The sequence below is a fragment of the Puma concolor genome, chromosome B1 (genome assembly GCF_028749965.1).
Source record: "Puma concolor isolate L17-30 chromosome B1, mPumCon1.1.hap2, whole genome shotgun sequence".
NCBI lineage: Eukaryota > Metazoa > Chordata > Mammalia > Carnivora > Felidae > Puma > Puma concolor.
This window is the reverse complement of record NC_141670.1, coordinates 172,499,878-172,525,193: the sequence shown is the minus strand read 5'-3', so window position 1 is coordinate 172,525,193 and position 25,316 is coordinate 172,499,878. Positions and strand designations below refer to the sequence as shown.

Here is a 25,316-nt window from a genome sequence, read left to right as displayed (position 1 = left end):
TGAAGCCAAAGCCTTCCCATGCCAGGGGCTAGTTACTTCATGTTTTCATTAGCTATACCAGCTTCCTGGAAGTAAACCAAAGAGGAATTAGGATTAAAAAGTGGTTTCCGGCAGCAAAGAGGGTCTTTAAAAGACATGTGGAGGCTTCAACTTCCGTATGTCGGAGTGCCAGTCTGTAAGCTAATTGCGTCCCTTGCCCTGTCCTGGCCTTGAGGACGTGGCTTAGTTCTGATCGTGGTTTTATTTTCTAAGCAGTTTAAATTCTGGGCATGGGACCCAGAAGAGGAACGTCGGAGACAGGAAAAATGGCAGCAGGAGCAGGAACGTTTGCTCCAGGTAGGACTGGGCTCACTGCTTTGTTATTTTCCATTAGATGATGCTCTCATCGTTACTGTTAAATAAGTTTTTAGCACAGGAAAGCGTGGAATTGGATTCTTCTCAGAAGTTGGTGAGTCTAAGGCCATTCCCTTGGTACCAGTGCAACAGTGTCCTGTGTCTGATTCCTCCTGCCAGAGTTTACACTGATGAACACAATGAAAAAGCATTTCACTTAAAAAAAAAGAAAATCCAAGGGGGCACCGGGCTGGTTCAGTCGGTAGAGCATGTGACTCTGGATCTTGGGGTTGTGAGTTTTAGCCCCACGATGGGCGTAGAGATTACTTAAAAATAAAATCTAAAAAGAAAAAACCCAAGTATTAGGGGCCAACCCATCCATTCATCACCTCCTTAGTTGCCAAATTCCAGTCCAAGTAGCAGTGGGGATGAATGATGAAAAAACTATTTGGTAGCATACATGTGAAATAAAATGTGGCCTGGGTCTTGTTCCTTAAGTGGAAATGTTTGCTCCATGTTTGAGTAAAGGTTGCTCATTTTTTTTTTTAATTTTTTTTTTCAACGTTTATTTATTTTTTGGGGGACAGAGAGAGACAGAGCATGAACGGGGGAGGGGCAGAGAGAGAGGGAGACACAGAATCGGAAACAGGCTCCAGGCTCTGAGCCATCAGCCCAGAGCCTGACGCGGGGCTCGAACTCACGGACCGCGAGATCGTGACCTGGCTGAAGTTGGACGCTTAACCGACTGCGCCACCCAGGCGCCCCAAGGCTGCTCATTTTTAATCCTAGAAAACTTTTGGGAGTAAATTGATCATGGTGCTGCTTGTTCCAAGCCAGCTTTGTAGAGTAATGAGGATTCCAAAAGTAACCTACTAATCTTAGAAACTAACCTGAGTACTTGCATGTGCCAAGAACTGGCATATTTGTTGGTGCTTGATACATCTAATTTAATCCTCATAAAACTCTTCAAAGTATGCCTTATAGTCCAAGTATGCAACTGAAGAAACTAAGTTTCAAAGAAGTTAAGGTCAGACAGCTAACAGTTGTTGAGCCTGGTTTCAAATACAAGTCTGTATGAGTTTAAAACTCATGTTCTTTCTGCTGTATTCCAACTAGTGCTGATTTTACCAAAAGAGCATAAAGAAAAAGAATGTTAAATCTCATTAATTTTGATGACTTTAGGCTGATGTGTTTCACTTATTTTTCCTGATCTTTTTGCTTTGACCACCACTCTTGGCTTAATTCCCAGGGGCTGGGAGCAGGGGTCAGTTTACATAGTTAATTATAGTATAGCTTTAGGTCTGCCAGTTAAGTTTAACACTTTTCAGAATTGCACAGGGTTAAATCTTTAACCCAACGTGCACAGGGATAAATACCCACATATTAGTGAGAACCCAGATTGAGCAAAGTCCCAGAACTGTGGGGACTTTCAGGTCCACTGGGAGACCCCAGACCAGCCATGGGCATCTACTGTTCCCTTGGAACTCAGATGCCCATTGCCCAGCTAAGTGGTGAACAGCTAAGAGTCAGAAATCCCACAAAGAAGACAAGCAAGCGTGCTTCCCAGGGTGGCACTCTGTCACTTATAGTCTCCAAGGAGGCCACCGTTACAGATGCAGACATACGTGTTATTCTTATCCCACCAAATTGTTATGCAGCGTGGCACTGCAGGGTTGTGAGCTTTGGGGCAAGGTGCCTGTGCGAGCCTGCCGGTGTGGGCACGTGTGTGTTCACGCATGTGTCCACACGTGTGTGCACGTGCTGGTGTGTGTACATGTGTGTGTTGGTATGTACTGGGGTGTGTGTGTGTGTGTGTGTGTGTGTGTGTGTGTGTGTGTGTGGCATAGATGTATGGCATCTTTCACTCCCTCACTCAGTTCATCCTCCTGGTGAGGGGAGGATGTGATGTGAGCTCCTAGAACCAATAAGCCTAAGCTTTGCTTGTTTTTCAGTTTCTGTTAAGTGTTAGAGTCTGTTGCCTCTCTCTGAAAGGCCCCTAAAGTCCCTCTCAGAAACTTTATAAGATTAGGTTTTGATAACAACATTTTTACCTAGAGTTAAAAGCTGGCCATGGGTTGGCCAACAATGGCTTTTCCAGAACATTAATAAGAACATCAAGGCTCCAGGCAATCCCGGTAGAGCCCTTTTGCTCCTAAGATAATGACATCACAGGTGATACCTGGAGGAAATCTCAGTGCCTTCTCCAGCAAGATAGAAGCAGACTTGTTTTAGCCTCAGAGAGAAGATTGACAGTAATTAGACTAAAATATTCGACTGTGTGTGGTACACTTCAGTGATGCCGTTGTCTCTGGCATGTCACAGGCACCATTCCCAAGACATCTGGGGTGTCAGCTCCCATTTTAGGCACTAATTTTAATCTCCATTTATTCATTTCTTCTAGTCAGCTGTCCAAGGGATTCCAGGCACATTTTTGAAGCCATCCTTATTCAGAGTGTTTTTTCCCCCAGAAGTGGTGACTGGTGTTGTATTGTTTCCGAAAACAGTAATGGCAGTTCTGATGCTGGAGCCTTCTAATGGGCTGTTTACAAGCTACTCTTAATTCAGAAGTTACTTAAACCTGGGAAGATTCCATTCCGGGAGAATGGCTACAAGCAAAGAGTAACTCAGCTACTCAGCTAATTATCATCTTGTCCACTTTGGACCTTTCTGCATTGTGTGTCTTGAAACCCACAAGGTTTTGTTGTTGTTTGGTTGGTTTCTGGTTTGTCTTTTTTTTTTTTTTTTTTTTAATTTTTTTTAACGTGTATTTATTTTTGACACAGAGAGAGACAGAGCATGAACGGGGGAGGGTCAGAGAGAGAGGGAGACACAGAATCTGAAACAGGCTCCAGGCTCTGAGCTGTCAGCACAGAGCCCGACGCGGGGCTCGAACTCACAGACCGCGAGATCATGACCTGAGCCGAAGTCGGCCGCTTAACCGACTGAGCCACCCAGGCGCCCCTCTGGTTTGTCTTTTATCAGACCCTCTCAGTGGCAACATATTTCTATTAGTGAAATGGCAACACTCCTCTCTGAAGGGCTCAGTAGAAACAAACCATCAGTTTAGTCTACCTCCCAGGACAAAAACCAAGTGAAGGAAGATCTTACAGTCTGGGAGTCCTTCTATCGTTTCTCTTTCCATAAGCAAATGTCCACTCATATATCTGAAAACAATTCTATAGCACACCAACAGCAGAAAATTGTTGTTCTCTGGTAGGATTTTTAGGCTCCTAACATGTTGGGAGTACCACAAAATAGCATTCCCCTTTTGTTGTGTGAATGGATTAGACTCAGAATGTCGTAGCAAGATAGTCTTGTGATAAATTGTTCATGGTGGTTTAGAGGTGGGAGAGAAATGTCCCAGTGATGTACGTGTGCCACGGTCAGTTCAAGAACTATCTGTGGAAATTCTGTAACAGGAGAGATACCAGAAGGAACAGAACAAGCTGAAAGAAGAGTGGGAAAAGGCTCAGAAGGAGGTGGAAGAGGAGGAACGCAGATACTACGAGGAGGTAGGAAATTCCCAAGAAGGAATTTGACTTGTAGTTTTGATTCCTCAGATTCTGTCAACGCATTTTTTGTCCGTGGTACCTGTACGCATGCGGCTGTGTCTGATTCTCCTTACCCACAGCCGACCCCTGTCTACTTCTCCGAAGAGTCATCTCCTATAGACTCTGAAAGACCACAATTCCCCCCAAATATAGTTTGTGGTAAGGGCATGTTGAGTCACGGTCAGGGGCGACAATATAATTTTATCTTTTCTCTATGCAGAGAGTCAGATTCTTGATTTACCTTAGAGAGATGACATGAAAGTATTTATTTGTGGGTTGCTTTGAGGAAAGCATGTTTGGGAGTAGTCAGTTCATTTTGGGAGGATGATTTTGGTAGTGAGGCTAAGTGGACCCTTCCCACTGCATTCACTCTATGGCACTAGAGAGATTCGGAGGGAGGAGAATTTGGTTTTGTTTGTCTCATTTCTTTACATGAACAAACCAGACCACATTAGAGAATTAGAAGGGAGCTACATTTAATGTATATTGTCTAAAATTTGTTTATGATTAATTTTCTGAATTTATCTTTAATCACTTTTCGGCATAATCTGATCCCTAAAATCATTTCCAATTAGGCTTCCTGAATCAGACTAAGTAATTCACAAAGACTTTGTTTTTCTAAACCAAATGCTAATTTCTAAATCGTTGCCCATAGAAAATGTTATCTGATTTACATGCTTTTGGGAAATAATACCTTTTGTTTTTAGTGCCCTGCTTCTTTGCACATAATTCCAATATTCTTTTCCTAAAGTTCCTTAATGAAATTTTTCTCATGACAAATATGATTTTATATTTTCTCCCTTTCATTAATTCCTATTCTTCCCTTTAGGAGCGCAAAATAATTGAAGACACTGTGGTTCCATTTACCGTTTCTTCAAGTTCTGCAGATCAGCTGTCTACGTCTTCCTCTGTGACTGAGGGCAGTGGGGCAGTGGTGAGATCATAGATTAAAAGCAATTTTTGAGGGATGCCTGGGTGGCTCAGGTGGTGGAGTGTCCGGCTCTTAACTTTGGCTCAGTGATGATCTCACAGTCATGGGTGTGAACCCTGCCTCAGGCTCTGCAGTGAGCATGGAGCCTGCTTCAGATGCTCTCTCTCTCTCTCTCTCTCTCTCTCTCTCTCCCTCTCTCTGCCCCTCCCCTGCATTCTCTCTGTCTCTCTAATTAAAAATATAAAAATTAAAAATAAAATCGGGGCACCTGGGTGCCTCAGCCAGTTAAGCGTCCAACTTCAGCTCAGGTCATGATCTCGCGGTTTGTGGGTTCGAGCCTCACTCCGGGCTCTGTGCTGACAGCTCGAAGCCTGGAGCCTGCTTTGGATTCTGTGTCTCCCTCTCTCTCTGCCCCTCCCCTGCTCATGCTCTGTCTCTCTCTCTGTCTCTCTCTCTCTCTCAAAAATAAATACTTTAAAAATTTTTTAAAAATAAAAAATAGGGGCGCCTGGGTGGCGCAGTCGGTTAAGCGTCCGACTTCAGCCAGGTCACGATCTCGCGGTCCATGAGTTCGAGCCCCGCGTCAGGCTCTGGGCTGATGGCTCAGAGCCTGGAGCCTGTTTCCGATTCTGTGTCTCCCTCTCTCTCTGCCCCTCCCCCGTTCATGCTCTGTCTCTCTCTGTCCCAAAAATAAATAAACGTTGAAAAAAAAATTTTTTTTTAAATAAAAAAAATAAAAATAAAAAATAAAAATAAAATAAAATCAATTTGTGAAATGAATAAACCTAAATAGAAGTACCAAACAATAAGGCCAAGTTTCTTACCGGTTTAAATCCAAGACTGGCTATTTCCCTGGAATCATGTCAGCTACTATGTGGCCATGGTCAAACTCCAGAGACACTTCCTAGGGAGCAGTAAAATCATTACTGGGGCCATGTCTTCTCCCACAGGCTGGCAACCAAAGTCTCTCTGCACTGGCTGGCAAGATCCTGGTTAGTGGAGCCCCGTGCTGGAATGTCCTTCTTACTCCCCATCATTCACTTCTTCAGTAGACATGTATTCCTCTCTGCCACACCATACCTTCCTTTGCACCGCATAGTAGCAACAGGATACCAACAATATGCTCTCCCAGCAGTTTCCATGAAAGTTGCTTCTAACTCACTCTTCAGATTCCACATGAAATTTATATGTGTCTTCAGGGGCTGGAGACAGCCTGGAAAGGCCGGTCTACCTCCATATCCTCCCAGTAAGATGGTGGAGATATGGAACTGAAGTCATACCAAGACTTGAATAGACCGTAATCTGTGTAAAAAAAACATAACTCATGGGCACTAGAAAGCCAAGACTCCTCTGACTTTATTTTGAAAGGTGGGTTTTCTAACCAGTTCTCTTTCATGATAACTATCGAGAGAGATCCAGATTACACACTTATTTCAAATCACTGGAAATCAGTTACCAATCAGTTAAATTAGACAGTTGTTTTTTTTAATTGTAGGCAATGTGATTGAAAAAATGTTTCAAATATCCCATGGCCAGAGATGAGTGTTGTCCAGTGTGTTTAAAAACTATATTCAATATTATCCTTGTTTTCTCCATTAGAATAAAATGGACTTGGAAAACTGCCGAGAGGAGGAACAACAGATAAGACAGAAGAAACCAGTCCAAGGGGACAAAAATGATTTATTATTGCTCAAGACCAAGGAAGGTCATTCACTGGAGGAAAAGGGCAGGTATGAACTGTACCAGGCTGTCCATCTAAATGTGCAAAGCCAGGCTCTGCCCATTCGCTCCCAGAAAGGGTACCCATTTCTAATGCAGATCATATTCAGCTTTGAAATTATCATTCCAGTAATATATTACATATTGCTTAAACACGTTCTAATAGCTCTGAAGTCAATCTGAGGAAGGGGAGATAGTGTAGATCGTCAAAGGAACATGCTGTCACTTCAAAGCTCCAAATCTAAATATCGTTCACCTGAAATGGTTAATGTGTCTGGAGGGAGGGAGGTTGAAATGAGGCCCTAGGGTCTTACCCACTGTGGTTTTACTGGACTTTGCCACTATCCTCTGAGGTGCGAGAAGCTACATTTATTCTGGGTGACAATATAAAGGATAACTACCACATTGGTTGTGGCTAATCACCCCACCCCGTGGGTTCCACTGTGTCCCATGGGAGATCAGAAAAGGACACGAAGAAACCCGTGGAGCATTCAGAGCTGGCTCAAACTGGAACAGAATCCAGTTGTAGCTATCGGCTATAGTGAGTTTATTCCTAGAAGGAAGGAGCCCACAGAATCCCAGGAAGCTGGCAGTACCCTGCCACCAGCAAGTTTTTGTGAGACAGATGTTTGCTTCTGGGACTCTGAGATACCAGGGAGATATTAGCAAACATGCCAGCATGTGTGTGCATGCACATGTACAAGCGTGCATATATACAGCATATGTTTCCACACACAGCATCCGCAGAGGGACCCAAAGGCATGAAAGGCTAAGCGTCAAAGATGGTCTAATTTGGAAGTGTGGCTGGGAGCTGAGCTCTTCTGGTGGGATTTGCTCTGAGAATTCTCCCATGTCCATCAGCTGGAAGACCGGTTGAATTGTGGACATAGGAGCTTCAGGCCCAGGTCCAGAGTCTGCAGAGTCTCTGGAATATCACGCCTGTTTCCAGTTAACGCTTTTCAAAGGAACTTCCAAGTGTCATGCAACGAAAGCCACTACTCGGGAATATCTGAATGAAACTGCCAAGCGTTATACATGGATTTCCACTGGTTCTCCAGACCCTCCCTGTCATCTCCTGAAACTTGTTTTTCCCAGAAACTTTCTTAAACCTCCTCCATCTCTACTTCCTTTGCATACAGAATCTACTGCGAGGCCAGTGATTAGTATGGGCTGCCCAAATCCTATGCGGCCTAAGTGATTTCTACAATAAGTCCTCTCTCATGAAAATCTGGGAGATTCCAGTTAGCCCTGGCATCCCTTGATATTATTGGAAGAAGAGCTTTATGGACAGGGAGGTGGGGAAGACATCACAAATAATGGTTTCCAAGCTTATGAAACTGTGGGTCATGAAAATGTGCAGCATTGTCCAGTGTTTTAAGTCTACTTTACATCTGGTTTAAAATGAAAAGAATAGGGGCACCTGGGTGGCTCCGTCAGTAAGTGTCCAACTTCAGCTCAGGTCACGATCTCGCAGTTTGTGAGTTCGAGCCCTGTGTCAGGCTCTGTGCTGACAGCTCAGAGCCCGGAGCCTGCTTCAGATGCTGTGTCTCCCTCTCTGTCTGCTCCTCCCCCACTCACACTCTGTCTCTCTCTCAAAAATAAATAAACATTAAAAAAATGAAAAGAATAAATAAACATTTAGTCCCATTTCTGTTTTCATATTACAACTGGTACTTCCATGCCCTAAGGGATAGGATACGTTTACTTCAGTTGCTTTCATTTCTGTTCTGAAATATACTGGTTTGTCTTAACAGCCTAACTCAAGGGGCCATGGCTCATTCTAAGAGTCCTGTATCAAAAGGAATCCATCAGGACCGTCAGCTGGATACAGAAACTGGAGCCCTACACTGTGGGATGAACCCACAGCTAGCTCAGGGTAAGAACGGGGGTTTAAACCCAATGATTAAATTATTGTAAGCCCCGTAACGTGGTTCAGACAGGTGTGACCTCTGCTGACTGCAAGTTTCTCTCATAGCTTATGGTAAACAGCACAGTGAATAGATTCCCACCAGGGTGGGCCCAGAGTCTAGATGAACTCCCCGTAAGACCACAGCAGGCATTAGCACATTAAAGAAAGGTGACATACAAAGCACGAGGGTGACCTTATTGAACACTAAGTTTATGTTCTTTACTTGGCCTCAGATCCAGCCCAGAGTCAGCAGGTATCAAACCCACCAATGCACATTTTAGAAGATGTGAAGCCAAAAACCCTCCCTTTGGATAAAAGCATTAACCATCAGATCGAGTCTCCGAGTGAAAGGCGGAAGTGAGTAGCCAAATAAGACGCATGTGGAATTCCTTTTGTTTGTTCTTCTTTAACTAACAACGGGAAAAGTAGGATGAGATGGCAAGATGTCAGCAGCATTTTTGTGCTTCTCTCCATTGACTCTGAGTGACCAGATAACAAGTATTTATGGATGTTTGAGACAGTCTTCTTGGCAAGTAAATATTCACCCTGATTTTTATCAATCTGTCAGAGCAAAGTAATGTTTTTAACCCACAAATCTAAACACTGGGAAGAGTTTACAGGCCTGTTGTATTATGAATTTATTTAAGTGAGTTAAATTGTCTCATAGACTATCAACAAATGTTCTTTCAAGGAAAAATAAAACTTTTTCTCTCATTTACCTGCTGTCCCATTAAGTTAACTACCCCAGGTTATATTCTAAGTTTGCAAAAACTGTATTATTTTTACAATAAGAATAGTTCCTATCATTTTTGAAGCATGTCAATGTATGAAAGTGTGTTGAAGTGTTTACATATCTCCCCTCTTTTTTATATGCATTTATTCACTGAACTCTTCCAATAACTTTACTGGGTTATGGTTTCCATTTTACAGACGAGAATCTTGAGGCTCATCCAAAGTATTTGACTGGTTAAGTGGTAAAGGAAGTCAAAATAAAGCCATAGTTCCACTATAAGATCATATTTGGACCAGAGGTTCTTGTAATCAGTTCTTAAAAACTAGATCTACCTAGAACCAGACCACCTGGATTCAAACTTGAACTCTGCCACTTGCCTGCAGAAGACTTTGAGCAAGTTACTTCATCTTTCCCTGCCTCAGTTTCTTCATATGTAAAATCAAGATAATATTAGTACCTGCCTCAGGGGGTTTCATGCCTGGAAGATAGCAAATGTAGAGCTATGCAGTGCGGGTGGTGGTGGTGACTCGTTTGTAAGTTCACCTTTTTACCTTATTTTTCATGTTACACTTTTTTTCTCAATGATGCATTTTCCCTTTTCTCTTACATCTAACCAGTTTTGTTTCCATATGTTCCAGCGACACGCAAAATCAATAGAAGGTCACATCACAGAGAAGTAATCATTATTGTTGCTGATTCCTCTGTGACTTTCAACCTTTTTTTAAATTTTTTTAACGTTTTTATTTATTATTGAGAGACAGAGAGAGACAGAGCAGGAGCGGGGAAGGGGCAGAGAGAGAGGGAGACACAGAATCTGAAGCAGGCTCCAGGCTCTGAGCTGTCAGCACAGAGCCCGACATGGGGCTCGAACCCACGAACTGTGAGATCATGACCTGAGCTGAAGTCAGTGGCTTAACCAACTGAGCCACCCTGGCGCCCCGATTTTCAACCTTTTTTAAAGGCAATGTACTTATACTTTGGGGTATTACATGCAAATCTGATACTCTGGAGAAGACACACTCTCCCTGAGGAGGGAGGTTTGAGTGGGCAGCGCTTTAGGGAGTTTTTCTGCAAACGGTTTGAAGACAGATGGACTCGTCTCGTTCACTTGTTCACTTCTGTGCTGGTGCTTCTCTTTTCTTCCTTCTTTTCTGTGTTCTGTCCCTTTCTTTACAAATGAAATTAACTTTTTAAAAAAATTTTTAGTGTTTATTTTGGAGACAGACAGAGAGATACAGTGTGAGTGGGGAGAGGGGCAAAGAGAGAGGGAGACACAGAATCTGAAGCAGGTTCCAGGCTCTGAGCTGTCAGCACAGAGCCTGACACAGGGCTCGAACTCACGGACCATGAGATCATGACCCGAGCAGAAATGGGACCCTTAACTGACTGAGCCACCCAGGTGCCCTTAACTTTTTAAAAAATATTTATTTATGTTTGAGAGAGAGAGAGAGTGGGAGTGGCAGAGAGAAAAGAGAGGGAGACACAAAATCCCAAGCAGGCTGCACGCTGTCAGCACAGACCCCAACGCTGGGCTCGAACTCACAAACTGCAAGATCCTGACCTGAATTACCACTAGGACACTCCGTTGTCTTTTATTTGGTTGTCAAGGGAGTTTTGTTTTGTTTTCTTTTAATCTAAAATGTTTTTTCTCGTGGGATGGGCTTCTCTTTATTTCTCATAATTTTTGGCTCCTTTACCATGTTACAGGAAAAGCCCTCGAGAGAATTTCCAGGCTGGGCACTTGTCCCCCTGTTCTCCCACCCCTCCTGGCCAATCACCAAACAGGTACAAGAGGTTGGAAAGCCTTTCTGAGGCTGCTTGGTTTTGCCTAGAGCCTGCTGAGCATGATTTCAACCAAATAAGTGCTTGCCAGATGATTTTAAGAGAGTTGTCTGTCTACCTCTCTTGCTACACACACACACACACACACACACACACACACACACACACGGACAAGAGGAAAGAATACAGTCGCCATCCGCCTGCAGATTTTCTCAGCCCATGATAGAAAAGGCCAAGTGTATGATGTTGGCACGGATTTGGCCATAGGGCTTTAATTACATTGTGCAGACCTGCAATCTAATAATAAAATCCACTAGACAATTGCTGGGCTCCTCAGCCGGCGCCTCTCCCTCCGAGTTGGCCTGGTCCTTCTAGGCAAGGTCTGCTGATGGCTCTTACAGTGAACCGGGCGGGGGCTAGCTGCGAAACTTCATCCTTCTCTTTACCCCACTCAAGCTCTGTCATGATTGCTTCTGGACATTAATTGGGCCCCATGATATTCTTAAAAGCTGCCTGAGTTCCCATTCACGGGAGAGACAATCGCTGAGTACTCAGATGTTTTCTTTGATTTGGAGATTTCATTTAACTACCGGATAAGAGGGAAATCCTAATAAATAGAGTTTGCTTGGAGCAACTCTTCCTCTTTTCTTTTGTCTTCCTTTCTGTTTCTTCAGTTCCTCTTTACCCTGTTGGCTTTGGAATGAAATGTCAGATTTTTAAATGTCTTGTGTAATTCCAAGAGCTTTCCAGACAGTAGGCATCGTTGCAATCTGATCTTAGTCATGGGAAAGCTGCCTTAGAGGACAGCCCTCTAGTGCTGTCTGCGGGGTCCCATTCTAGTCCGGTGGTGGGCCCTGTGCTAGAGGCTGCAAGGGTAGCAGAGATGGGGGAGACTCGGCCCAGGCCCTCCGGCTGCTTACAGTGCACAGAGACAGCCAGTGCCCAGCTCATGGAGGCACAGAGTGTTTGCACTGGAAGAGGTGGTGGGTAGATAAATCCAGTCCTCTCACTTTAAAAATGAAAGGGAAACCCAAAGTGAGTTCTTTACACCAGATCATAGAACTTGGTGACAGAGCATAGCGTAGGTCTCATGTCTGCCTGGTACCTATTGGGACGTATCACAGTTGCTTCTCTATTTTTAAACAGCCACAACAGTTTTTTTTTCTTTTTCTTTTTAAATTTTTCAATGTTTATTTTTGAGAGAGACAGAGTGCAAACAGGCGAAGGGCAGAGAGAGAGGGAGGGAGACACAGAATCCAAAGGAGGCTCCAGGCTCTGAGCTGTCAGCACAGACCCCGATGTGGGGCTCAAACCCACAAACTAGGAGATCCTGACCTGAGCTGATGCCTCACGAACTGAGCCACCCAGGAGCCCCCCAATCTTTTTTTCTTAATAAATTAAAAGAAATGCCCTAGTGGGCCAATGAGCCAATTATAGAACATTTTAAAGCAACACTGAAACCTTAGTGGAGCTAAATTTGATGATCTTTTCAGACTTAAGAAAACCTATGATAAATAACATTGAATCATTTCAAGGCATTTAATCATTGTGGTTGAACAGACACAACATAGACTTCTTAAAACAAATAACTGAAACACACACACACACACACACACACACACCCCAAATTCCATACCATCGTGGAAGCCTATTGTATTTAGCAGTTGTTTGCAACTCATCTCTAATGCTTAATTCCTGCTCATTATCAGTTCAGTAATCGCCACTTCATTAATGACATAAACATTTTTAAAATCCGTGTTTTTTTTTTTTTTTACATGAGGCTACATGTTTGTGTGTTTGACCAACTATTCTAAATGAACATTTGATTATTACGTATATTTTGAAACCTAGGTCCATCAGCGGGAAGAAGCTGTGCTCGTCCTGTGGGCTCCCTTTGGGTAAAGGAGCTGCAATGATCATTGAGACCCTCCAGCTCTATTTCCACATCCAGTGCTTTCGGGTATGTAAGCACCACTCTCCTCCCCAAGTGCAGCTCCGTGATGTCTTCTGGCATCGTTCAGGGCTGAGAAAGTACCTCCTGGAATCCCTGACAGCCTTTGCTTGGAAGGCCAGCCCCTCTAGGTTGTACAGAAGTGCTGTTCTTGGAGCCCATCCTTCAGGATGAAACTGTCCTCCAGCACATCCCTCTGGGATATCGGGCAAGAAGAAGCAAAACCAATTTGCGCAGTGTCTTTCCAAGACTGTTTTCGTTGCTAAAGAGCATATATTCCAGCAGGAAGCAGAGAAAGCCACCCTGGCAGGACAGTGATACCTCTGAATCTGTGAAGGTCATGTGGATTTATTTGGAATATAACATCTTCGCTGCTTCTGACACTCAAGTGACTTAACCTCAAAGGGTTTTTGCCTTGACTTCATGAAAGATGTTCTGTCAATTAAATGGTTAATAGCTAGTTGCAGAATTGTAGGTCTCCGAACGAATATGCCTGTGATGACAGATTGATATCACCCCCTCTGAGAAGCCGCCCTACCCACCAGACTAAGTCAGCTGCCTGTGTTACAGGTCCTTAGAGAGCCTTTCATGGTCCTTGTCTCTCACCTTTTTAAATGTGTAATTATCATCTCCTCAAATAAACTGTCAGCTCCATAAGGGACCGTGTCTGTCCAGCTCACCACGATTTCCTCTGAACCTGGCAGAGATGGTGTCAGTAAATAGCTTTCAATGAATGAGTTGATAAATACATTGAAAATGAGGAAGCCTAGGTTCTAATCCCAGATCCCCCGCTAAAAGGAGGTGCGCTAACCACTTCTAGCTCATTTATTACAAAACTTACAAGTTGTTCTGTTTCAGCATTTCCTTTTTGTTTTTCACTCATGGACACAGTTCAAGTTAATATCTAATTTTGAAGCTAAACCCTCAAACTCTAAACAAGAGTCATTTTTTCCTCTTCATTAATCTAACACGCTTTCTTTCCCCCTCTTGAATTTTGTTCTGTTTCTTTGTTGATGGTTTTTTCAGCTATGAAGTAAACTTGCATGGGTTTAAAATAACTCCCACTTTACCTATTAGCTCAGAGAAAGTGAGTGAATTACTGATGTTATTTAATAATCTAGCAGTAATTACTGGAAAGTAAGACTTATCATGGGCAAAACACTACATGGGTACTTAATTAGACTCAATTTATCAATATTCTCATTGTAAAACGAAGCTAGACAATGTATATCCTAAATTGTCTCAGAGTGTTTTGAGGCTCAAAGAATATACTTTTTAAAATTTCATGACAATGCCAAGGTAACATATTCCAACACCAGTTTGTTCTCAGAGACCTTCTCTGAACTTGAAATAATCCAGATGGCAAAGAGTCTTTGCAGTTTCTCAACGGATTGGAGACTTGCCTTCTTAGCTGTCAAGGCCTTCATTCTCTCTAATTATTCACTTCCTGGAGCTGGTCTGACGCTTAAGGCACATCACCTCTTAGATTTATCCCCCAACCCCTGCGAAGTCGGAGCTTCTCACGTCATTTGGATGAAGCTTTCCTCTGCCCCTGGTGACCTCGGAGCATGAGTCTGAGGCTGGCCCTCTACTTGTGATCTGGGTCTTAATGCCCCCCCCACACACACACCCCCGCAAGAGGCTGGCCTTTGAACCAACCCCCATTGCCACTTTCTCTGCTCCAACCAGTGCGGTTTAGCCCCCAGTCTCCTCCTGCACTCGGGCTGACTTTGCTAAGAGGTGTTCTATTCCCAGCGGGTTTGTTACTCTGGATGTTACTGCTTTTAGTATGGAAATGTAAAATGGAATCGCTGCTTCCTAGTAATCCTGATCCGGTAGAACAGGCCAACAATTCTGGAAAGCATTTAAAGATTATTCACAGACAAGTGTCAACTGATAATCCATTGGTCGTGGATTCATCTGTTTGAAGTGGCTGTTCTGTCTTGATTTGGGACCAACCTGACATCACCTACCAGCTTTCCAGCCCCGAACAAGTCAGGGAGCCTCTGAACCAGTGTCCTTCTCTGTAAAATACAAGGAGCTAGGATAAATTGCTAGAAGCGTGTTGTGGCTGTAAGTCAGCTCGTGGTGCGGCATCTAACACAACACATGTGGAGGTTGTACACGTGATTGTTGTGTATTTGTGGGAACCACAGCTAAGCATTATAAAGAAATGACTTCTCGTACACCTTATAAGTTCTGTTCTTTCTGCCCTACAGTGTGGAATTTGTAAAGGACAGCTTGGAGATGCAGTAAGCGGGACGGATGTTAGGATTCGAAATGGTCTTCTAAATTGTAATGATTGCTACATGCGATCCAGAAGTAAGTACTGGGGTGTGGGGAAGGATGCTTCAAAATGAGTGAGTGCGATCACATGCCTCTTACAGAACCCAATTTAGGAATTCAACCTCCTCATCGATTGACATACCTACTCTGAGGGTAAGATTTATTAGCATCTAGGTGAAAGAAACAATAATGAAATAATCTGTTTACCATTTGTTTCCTACTGGAAGTGACATTTACTGTGTGGGCCAAATTCTTTTTATCCGGAAAAAATGTTTTTATCCATTAGTACACCAGCAGGTAAAAACTGTAGACTAAGTTTGAGACCTTGCTTGAGCTCACCATAGAGATTTGGGTGAGATAGAAGAAAGATAACAAGGTCTGTGAAACACTCCTCATTTGTAGAGGCATATCTTTAGAAGACCAGCACCATTTGGGATGGTTTAAATGTGAACAGTGGCTCTCCAGTGTTCATCTGATCAAGCACCAACTCCGCAATGTCTGCATTCCCTGCACTCAGGAGTTTCATGACATGATCTGGTTTTGTTCCCCACTAAATTAAAAGCTCCTTTAGAGACAAAGTGATGGGTTCTACTTCTCTGTGAATCCCCACCCCACCTTCCTCCAAAACACCTGAGGACACAAACAGAGCTTGACAAATCCGTGCTGCCCTGAAGCTCCTTTGAGCAGCCTGCCCTCTGGTCATGTCTGGGTCTAAAACCATAGAAGGTTCTTGTTGGTTTCGAGGGCACCAGGGGGTGCTGTTGCCCAGCTGCTTTTCAGAAAATTCTGCAAGTAGCCAGTGGCTCGCCTCTGAATCCTCTCTCCATCATAAGTCCTTCTGCCCACAGTCCTTCTGGTGGGCAACCTAGATACCAGGAGACGTCTAGCAAATTCAGTCAGAAATTCTACCTTTAAGAAAAAAATGGGAGTGAAGAGATGGAGTTTGAAATGCAAGAATCTTTTATCGTTTTTCAAAGTAAGTGAAGGGACATTTTTGGTCTTTTTTAACAGGTCTCTAAATCTGCAAGCCTGAAGATTTTAAGAGTACAATTGAAATTAAGTTGTCTTATTGCTATAGATTTACTAAATTCAGAGAGGCGTATTCCTATTTTAATAAATAATGGGAGGGGCGCCTGGGTGGCGCAGTCGGTTGAGCGTCCGACTTCAGCCAGGTCACGATCTCGCGGTCCGTGAGTTCGAGCCCCGCGTCAGGCTCTGGGCTGATGGCTCAGAGCCTGGAGCCTGTTTCCGATTCTGTGTCTCCCTCTCTCTCTGCCCCTCCCCCGTTCATGCTCTGTCTCTCTCTGTCCCAAAAATAAATAAACGTTGGAAAAAAAAAATTTTTTTTTAAATAAATAATGGGAAATAAGAATTGGATCAAACCCAGGTGGTTTTGATCTGTGATAAATGTTTGACTTAAAATCAAAACAGTTCCAACTTTGAGCTTCTGCCCTCAAACTGAACTATTTATACCACATATTATATAGAGATTTTAATTTTAAGCTTTTTAAAAATGTATATTTATTTTTGAGAGAGAGAGACAGGAGAGAGAGAGAGGGAGAGAGAGAGAAAGAGAGAGAGTGCAAGCAGGGGAGGGGCAGAGAGAGGGAGAGAGAGAGAATCCCAAGCAGGTTCCATGCTGTCAGCACAGGGCCTGACATGGGGCTTGAACCCACAAACCATGAGAGCATGACCTGAGGTGAAATAAAAAGCCAGACACTTAACTGACTAAGCCACCCAGGTGCCCCTAGAGAAAGTAATTATAATACATAATATTGAATTTAATTTTATATTATGTATTATTCATATATGATATATATAAATCTTGAAAAATCTTGAAAAAGAGCTAAAGTCCATAAAATCAACAACAACAACAAAAAAACAGTATACTGTGTATAATCTGTAAGTATACATACATATATAATATATAGTAATTAAATATATTTATTCAAACTGTATTTTTGTTTGTTTTGTTTTTATACATTAGAATGGAGAAGTAAACGCTTTCCTCCCAGATTTCAAAGTGATTTTTTCAATCACCTTCCGTAAATTCCATACATTTTTCTCAACCTCTGTGAACCAGATGAATGTGAACCATAGAACCAGAAGAGGGCACTGTTACGTTGAAGGACTGTTGAGCCAGATTTTAAACGTAGTGTAAATGTGCATTTCTGTCATAATTTAAAGTGCTTGAAGGATGTCAGCAGAGAACAAACCTGAACCCACCTCTGGGTGACAGTGACCTGTTTTCATCCAGATTTTTATTTTGATTGAGACATTGGGTGACTCATTGTCATTTCTTTTGGAAACTAGGTTTTTGGATCTAGGCCAGCAATTTTTTTCTTGCGTATCTATAAAAAAATTTAACTGCTTTTAATTCCAAATCTAAAGACAAGAACCATGGAGTTGGAATAGTCTATGATTTGTAATAGTCTGGTAAGATGAAAAATTAAAAAGTGATTGGAGGCAGACTAAAAGGATTTTTTTTGTTTATTTTATATTTATAATTAATATTTTCCCAGGATTGTTTTTCTTTAGATAGTAAGAAGAAAGCAAGAAGGCTCATCACTTCCCTGCCTAGATCATTTCTATAGACATTCAAAAGAAAAAGTAAATAAAATTATGAATGGCATAAGGTTAGAAAACTGGGTTGTTTAAAAAGATACCAAATTAAAAGTGAAAGTCTCCAAAATTAACCACTGTGAGAGAGGGACAGAGTGTACGTTTATATACGTGTACCCACACACATACACACAAATGCGTATGTGTGCAATACGTCTACCTACACATGTATTGTTTTCACAAAGCTAATCGCATAGTCAAATGTTCTGTTCATTTTGTGGCTCTTGTTTTTAACTTAATGATATATTACAGCAGTTTTTTCATATAACGTATTCTTTCTCCACATTCTTTTCAAAGGCTTTTTAATTCCTGAATACCATCCCATTGTATGGACTTACCATAATTTAAAACTAATTCTCCATGAATGGGTGCTTTGGTTGTTTCCAGTTTTTAGATATTTTTGTAAAGGCTCCAGTGAACGTCCGTGTATATATGTCTTCATGAACAGTTGAAAGCCTATCTGTAGGGTAGATTCTGAGCCATGGGACCGCCAACCATCATGTGCTTTTAAAATTTTCAGGCAACGTGGCCCATTATCTTCCAGAAAAGCGCACTTTCCCTGCAAAGTGTATGAGAGAGCCTCTTTCTCTCTCCATGCTGTGTCGCTTCTGGATATCATCAAACTTTTTATTTTTTTTTTTTTTTTAAATTTTTTTTTTTCAACGTTTTTATTTATTTTTGGGACAGAGAGAGACAGAGCATGAACGGGGGAGGGGCAGAGAGAGAGGGAGACACAGAATCGGAAACAGGCTCCAGGCTCCGAGCCATCAGCCCAGAGCCTGACGCGGAGCTCAAACTCACGGACCGCGAGATCGTGACCTGGCTGAAGTCGGACGCTTAACCGACTGCGCCACCCAGGCGCCCCTCATCAAACTTTTTAAATTTCCACTCTGTTATGTTAGAAAGAGAAAACCTCATTGCTTTGATCTGTATGTCTTTTAACTATAAGTGAATTTGAGCATCTCTTCCTGTGTTTATTGACCATTTATTTTTTTGCTATAAAAAATTTATCTTTCTTCTCTACCTTTTACCCATTGTTCTATTGACACTTGATCTGAACGACTTGATCTTTGTATGTTAAGGAAATTTTCAGGGCACCTGGGTGGCTTAGTCAGTTGAGCATCCAACTTCGGGCTCAGGTCATGTCTTCACGGTTCGTGAGTTCAAGCCCCACGTAGAGCTCTGTGCTGACAGCTCAGAGGCTGGAACCTGCTTCGGATTCTGTGTCTCCCTCTCTCTCTGTTCCTCCCGGACTTGTGCTCTGTCTCTCTCTCTGTCTTTCTCTCTCAAAAATAAACATTAAAAAAAATTTTTTAAAGAAATTTTCCCTTTATTTTATATTTGCTGCTTATTGCAGTTGTCATTGGTCTTTCCACTTTGTGAACTTTTGTCATAGAAAAGATTTTCACTTAAGGTAATTAAACATATCGTTAGTTAGTTAGTTAGTTTTTGGATTCTGGGTTTTGCTTCCTATTTAGGAGAACTTTCACCACTCCAAGGGTTTAGCTGAGATTCCTCCTAGAATTGTTATTTTCCTTTTCACATATAAGTATACAATCATCAGAAATGTATCTTAGGATAAGAAATGAGATAGATATCCAGACTTATTTTATTCCCAATTAGAAGTCATACAAATATGATATAATAATCCCTTTCGTTCTCACCAATTTGAAATGCCAGCTTTCTCATAAACTAAGTTCCCATAAATATTTGGATCTATTTCTGGATGTTTTATTATGTCTTACTAACTTATTTTCTCATATTGTACAGTTTTAATTATTATAGCTTCATAATATGTTTTAATACTGAGTAATAATGGCCACTTTGTCTCCAATTATTCTTTCCAGGTTTTCCTAACTCTTCTCTCATGTTTATTTTTCCAGATAAATAGTAATAGTATTTTGGGCTAAACTTTACTCAGCACATGACAGGGACAATGACCAGCATACCTGAGCATAGCACTTCTCTTTTGGTGTCAGAAGAAGAAAAATATAGCTTAAGAGTGAATAGTAGAGGAGGTAATAACTGGCTTGAGAAGTATAAATACACTTGAATTGGTTGAGTATATCCCAGATGCAATAAAAAGAGGCAGAATGGAAAGAAATGGCTAAAAACCATTTTTCTTTCTTTTTTATTTGATTTGGATCTGAGTTGCAAATAGGGGAGATGGGTAGATGTGAGAGGTGGTTTACATCATAGGCATTCTAAGTGAAACAAAATAATTTCATTGTGTGGAATAATAAAACCTGAATATATAATCCTATTTTCTTCAAGTAACTAGTCACATTTAAATGAAATTTTTCTCTTGGAGGGGAAAAACAGCATAACAGCATATTAAAATGCAATTCCTAAAAGCAATGTAAACAGTTTTTAAGTTCATATGTAAATGGGAATGGAAGTGCAAAACAAATTACCTGTCACAAATCAAGCCGTCACGTCACGTGGCTAACTTGTGCCATTTGTGCTTGGGTGTTGGATGACTGTGCCTCTGTGGCTGTTCCATCATTTACTCTGGTGAAATGCATTTAAAACAAAATCCCCGGGGTCTTTTCCAGTGTCACGATCGCCTCATTACAACTGTGGCGCCTAAAATGAAGGAGAAACTTTGTGAAGGTTTCAGCAGGAAATACGGAACCCAAACCATCCTTCGCCAGATAAAATACAAGATGCGCATTAAATTTTTTCTGCCCTATTAAATTTGAATTTCAGATAAACAATGACCTTTTTTTTTTTTTTTTTTAGTACGTGTGTGTCCCAAATATTGCATGGTCAGGATTTAGCACAAATATCTCTCAACTATCACATGGGATACACTTACACTAAAACAATATTTGTTGTTTACCTGAAATTCAAATTTTATGGGGCGTTCCGTATTTTTATTTACTAAATCGAGCAATCCTATTTATAAAAGTTCACATGTGGATCAGATGCTACAGATGTTGCAATGTTTTTATTCTTAGAGAAACCAAAACCTAAAGAAACAGAGAAGAGAGATTATTTTCTTGCTTATTTGCCCCAGAAGACAATGTAGAAAACTTGATGAAGATCATCTGATTTAGGATGTTAAGTTCTGGGATGGGACTCAAGGAGGGCATTTCTCACAAGCTCAGGTGATGTCAATACTGCTTTTCCTGGGGCCACACTTTGAGTAGCAGAGTGAGACAAGATTCCCCTCCTAGAGAGAAGAGATTTGGGCATAGGTCATTACTGATACTGGAAATGTCTAAATGTTCTGAGGCAAGAAGCGTGGAGTCCTTTAACCAAATGTTACTCTGTGTTCTTTGTCACAGGTGCTGGCCAGCCCACAACATTGTGACGTGGTTTTCAAGCTTCCAGATTACTCACCGTTTCTTTATGGAGCGTGTCCCCTGGCAACCGTTTAACAAAATCCCAAGTGCAGGGGCTGCTCGGCATTTATCTAATTTTTGAAAGGCTATTCCTAAAGATGGTATCTGTTCTTTTGTAGCACAGTGTTTGTGTTCTTCCGGTTTTTGTTTTGGTTTTGGTTTTGATTTTGATTTTGTTTTGGTTTTGCATTTGCACAGAATATACAAAAGAATACTGAACTGTAATGATCCTGTAGTTCACAAACAGATCGCAGCATGGGCCACCAGGCTTATGGTTTCAAATGTGTTCATTCTCTTCTCTGAGAATTAATGAGGTAAATGATACAATATACCTGTTTTATTTTAGTCTTTCTAGGAATCAAACACTTCATGTTTACAGAATGGAGCTGCAGAAAGTGCAAGGCATGCCAATTTTGAGATATGTGCTCTTCTGAGACAGAAGCATACGATTCATGCATTTCGGAAACTAAAAATCACATCATATAGCTCTGAGCTATAACTTGTTTTTAACGCAGAGACGCTAGTCTGATAATGTATACTGTAATCCTGAACCATTTGTTACTTACCTTTTGAGGTAGAAGTCATACCAATAAATTATTGCACCGTTAGTGTTAGATTTTGTGTGCTTTGGAAGTTACGTCATTAATATAGGCTGGTCTATATTAGATAAAGAGAACCCTCCCAATATCGGCTAGACATACACTCTGGGACATTGCCCAAGGGTAGGAAGGAACCATAGGGAAATATCTCAGTCATCATTTCCAAAGTCATCACCAAAATCTGTGAGGAAGTTTAATCTTGAGAAGAGTGGTGGGCCAGTGATAGCCATGAGAGCTTCGTTGCCGGCTTCTCTTCAGGCTGTAGATTGACTAAGAGACTCAATAGGGGGCATACGGAAGCTGTCATCGAGATCAGTCTGTCGTTAGGTGTGGCCACTGCGCACCCTTGCCTGCAAGTTCTCCTTGAGGGCCTGAAGCACGGGTGTCTAAAGAAAAGCATTAAGTCCCTCCTGGTAGGATCCGATGACATATGTTGTGATAAGCCACTGACGTGTGATCAGCAAGAACCTACAGTCCACATCGTGCCCCACCCACTGCAGTGGACGACTGGTCTCTTCCATTCTCCTTTATCACCAACTCTCTTTACTATCGAGAATTCTGGACCTTGCTCCTGGAGACGTTTAGAGAGGAACTCTTGTGGAGAGCTGGGTTGACTTTTTGCCCTGTGTGATGAGTTTCAGCTGGCCAAGAAAGGAATCAAGTTACTAAAGAGCATCACGTTTTAGATCTCCAGGCTGTTTTCTTTAAGACTGGGGAAAGGGGAACTATTTATTCTGCCTTAAAATGATGGCAAATAAGTGAGGATGATATTTTGTGAATGTAGACTATGGATATACTCCTAATAGGTTAATGTAGTCATAAAAAGAGATCAAGTAGCTGTTTTTCTGTTGTGTAAGCAATAATTTTTTTCTGTGTCTTATTTGGTATGGCTAGCAATTATTTATTTACATGCTAGACTGTTCTCTGCATGCGGGTTCCATGTAAGTGCAGAAATTTCCTCAGCCACTGGAGGTATTTTGACCATTTTGTCATTTGGATGAGCTATTGTTAGATTGAAATTTATACATCATTTCATTAAAAAATTGTGCCTTATAAAATGCAAAGCTGTTGCACATAGTCAGTGATGAATTATGGATGCAGTACATTGCGGAGATGAAGTCACTTCCAAGTCACCAAGACTTCCCATGGAGGTGTTTGCTGTCTTACAGGAAAAAAGAAAAAGAAAAGAAAAAAAAAAAGAAAAAGAAAAATAGAAAAAAAATTAAAAAGTAAAAAGTTTTGAAAATGTACAGATTAAGTTCAATATTTTGATTAACCACCTGCATGTTTTATTAAATATTTTGATAATGTGGATGTTTACACTTTGCATGATATTAGCAGAGTACTTTACCACAAGTAATGCACAAAACATGTACAATATGATCATTCATAACCGATTTTTATAGAATACTTTTTACATGTGGAACTCATCCGTTATGTAAGGATTATATGAATATTGCACATTCTCTTCTGGTTTCACAAACCCATTTATACATATTTCTTAGTGAGACTCATTGTACATGTATTGAAGCCTGAATCGAGTCAAGAAAAATAAAGCCCCATTCTCCCAACTGCGAAATGTGCTTTCCCATAATGAACAATAGTCACCAGCACAGAATAATCTCCAACATTTTCTAAATTCTAATTGCCAACTGTTTCTATTTATATTTGATTTAGATTTCATTTGGAGTCTGTTACATGGCAGCTTGGGCAGACTAGATCTTGTTTTTTCCAATGCAGCATAATGAGTATGATCTATTTCTTTTCAAATAATCTTTGAGATCCCAGGGAAAAAAAAATGCTCTGCTCTGTTGAGCTACAATGTAAATGTGTTCGTTTAAAAAACAGATGAGGCAAGTGAGTGATTTATTGTTCCTGAGGAAATAGATCTGATTTTTTCCCCTCATACTCCAAAAGCTAGTCCTTTCTCTTCCTTAAGGAAAAATGGGTCACTCTTTGTTTTTCACTAGCAAATTTTCATGTCATTTCCCCATTCTTTCTATGTAGTGTTATTAATGCAATACGTAATATAGTTATCTATACACAATGTAAGACTTAACAGACTGAAACGATCCACCTCATGTGTGAGTCCGTCCAAAAGATGCTACTGTTCTGGGTGGACCAATGTTCTATATCAGTTATACTAACCTTCATTTAAAATATTTATTCTAAAATGCCTCTGAGAAATAGTAAAAAAAAAAAAAAATTAAAAGTTGTCTAAAATGCAACAGCTTTTATAGTAAATGTACATTTATAAATAAAATACTCAAATCAACTTTGTATTCCATTAATTTGGAGGGGGGTTGAGGGCTCAGCTTTCATACTTGGGGAAGAGAGAATCAAGCCCCCCCCCCCCCCCCTCGCGCTCTCTGGTAGCTTTAGGTCCAAGGTTATATGGTCAGATGATGGCAATGATACATATTTGCATATGCATCTTGATACGTTTTTGAGGTCAACTATTGAGGGCAAGTCAAACTTAGCAGCTGGTTGTAGGAGTCACTAAGGAAGTGCCTTGCACTGAAGGATTCAGACTCCTTAAAAGGAGACACACAATTACCAGGAGAGACCATGCAAATGCCAGTGGAGATTATCTGAAGCAACCAAATGATGGTCAATTTCCAACACTGGCTAGAGAGAACCAAGCCAACGCCTTAAAGTGGCTAGATTCTGCCACTGTCCTCAGCACTTCTCCAATGTTCCCTCTCACTGTATACAGTCATTTTACTGAGGGCTTTTTTTCTCTGTTGAACCAGGAAATATTCTGCTCAACAGTGGCTTCCAGCTGATGCTGTGAACTTTCCAAAGTACACATGTATCTTGCCTGGCCCTCTGTTCCAGATTTGTAAGGACAGGAAAGTGTGCATACTTAACAATAGCAAGTAAATTCTGTGAAAGTCCCCATTGCTCTAAAATGCAGCGTTCTAACTGCCACCACCAGTCGTACTCTGATTCTTTTTGCAAAGTTTGGTAGGCAGTTAGCAGTTGCTACTGTTTCCATAGATAAGTGAATCCTTTCCCTTTCATAAGAAACTTTCACTTGCCATCAGAGTGGTGTCATATATCCGTTATTTAAATGAGAGTCCATTCAGCTACAATGCATTTCAAAACAAAGACAAGATTGTTCTTACAACATGTGATCTCTAAAGAATGTCTTTATTAAAAGAATAACATTCTACCTCAGATATGCTGAGCTAGCTTTCTTTCCATTGACTTTCTTCAAGATGTAAGGACTTCCTCTTAGGGTCCTGATCTAGACCCCAAAGGATCCCTCCCCAACCTTTGGCATTACCTAAGTCAGGGGCTACAAACTCAAGTGACCACAGGGACCAGTTATGCACCGTAAATAGGAACCAAAAGTGGATATTACTGCGTGGTGTGGACTACAGCCAACTGACAAATGAACAGTTCTGTCTAAAGAAAGAGGCAGCTACCGGGACGCCAAACAATTGTTTTCCTATGAAATCTCCAGCTTTTTCAATGTTGACAACAATTCAAAACATTTTGCAACATATACCAACCACAAAACACATCTGCAGGTCTAAGTTTGTTCTCA

The 25,316-nt window shown here is 41.4% G+C and overlaps 1 protein-coding gene across 17 annotated transcripts in view; it reads left to right on the top strand.

Moving 5' to 3' along the window:
* LIMCH1 (LIM and calponin homology domains 1) overlaps positions 1-24,038 on the top strand; it is a 331,834-nt gene extending 307,796 nt beyond the window's left edge. For 6 of the 17 annotated variants that reach the window (XM_086705163.1, XM_086705168.1, XM_086705171.1 and 3 more), the window contains 9 exons: positions 256-336; positions 3,753-3,845; positions 4,714-4,818; positions 6,415-6,545; positions 8,289-8,410; positions 8,677-8,800; positions 12,810-12,918; positions 15,129-15,231; positions 21,108-24,038. In XM_086705163.1, the coding sequence (XP_086561289.1) occupies positions 256-336; positions 3,753-3,845; positions 4,714-4,818; positions 6,415-6,545; positions 8,289-8,410; positions 8,677-8,800; positions 12,810-12,918; positions 15,129-15,231; positions 21,108-21,133 (894 nt within the window). In that variant the 3' untranslated portion in view covers positions 21,134-24,038. Of the gene's footprint in view, positions 1-252; positions 337-3,752; positions 3,846-4,713; positions 4,819-6,414; positions 6,546-8,288; positions 8,411-8,676; positions 8,801-10,883; positions 10,962-12,809; positions 12,919-15,128; positions 15,232-21,107 lie in introns of all 17 variants that reach the window. The other 11 variants (XM_086705162.1, XM_086705167.1, XM_086705166.1 and 8 more) reach the window with 3 other exon arrangements.
* The last annotated feature ends 1,278 nt before the right edge of the window (positions 24,039-25,316 follow it).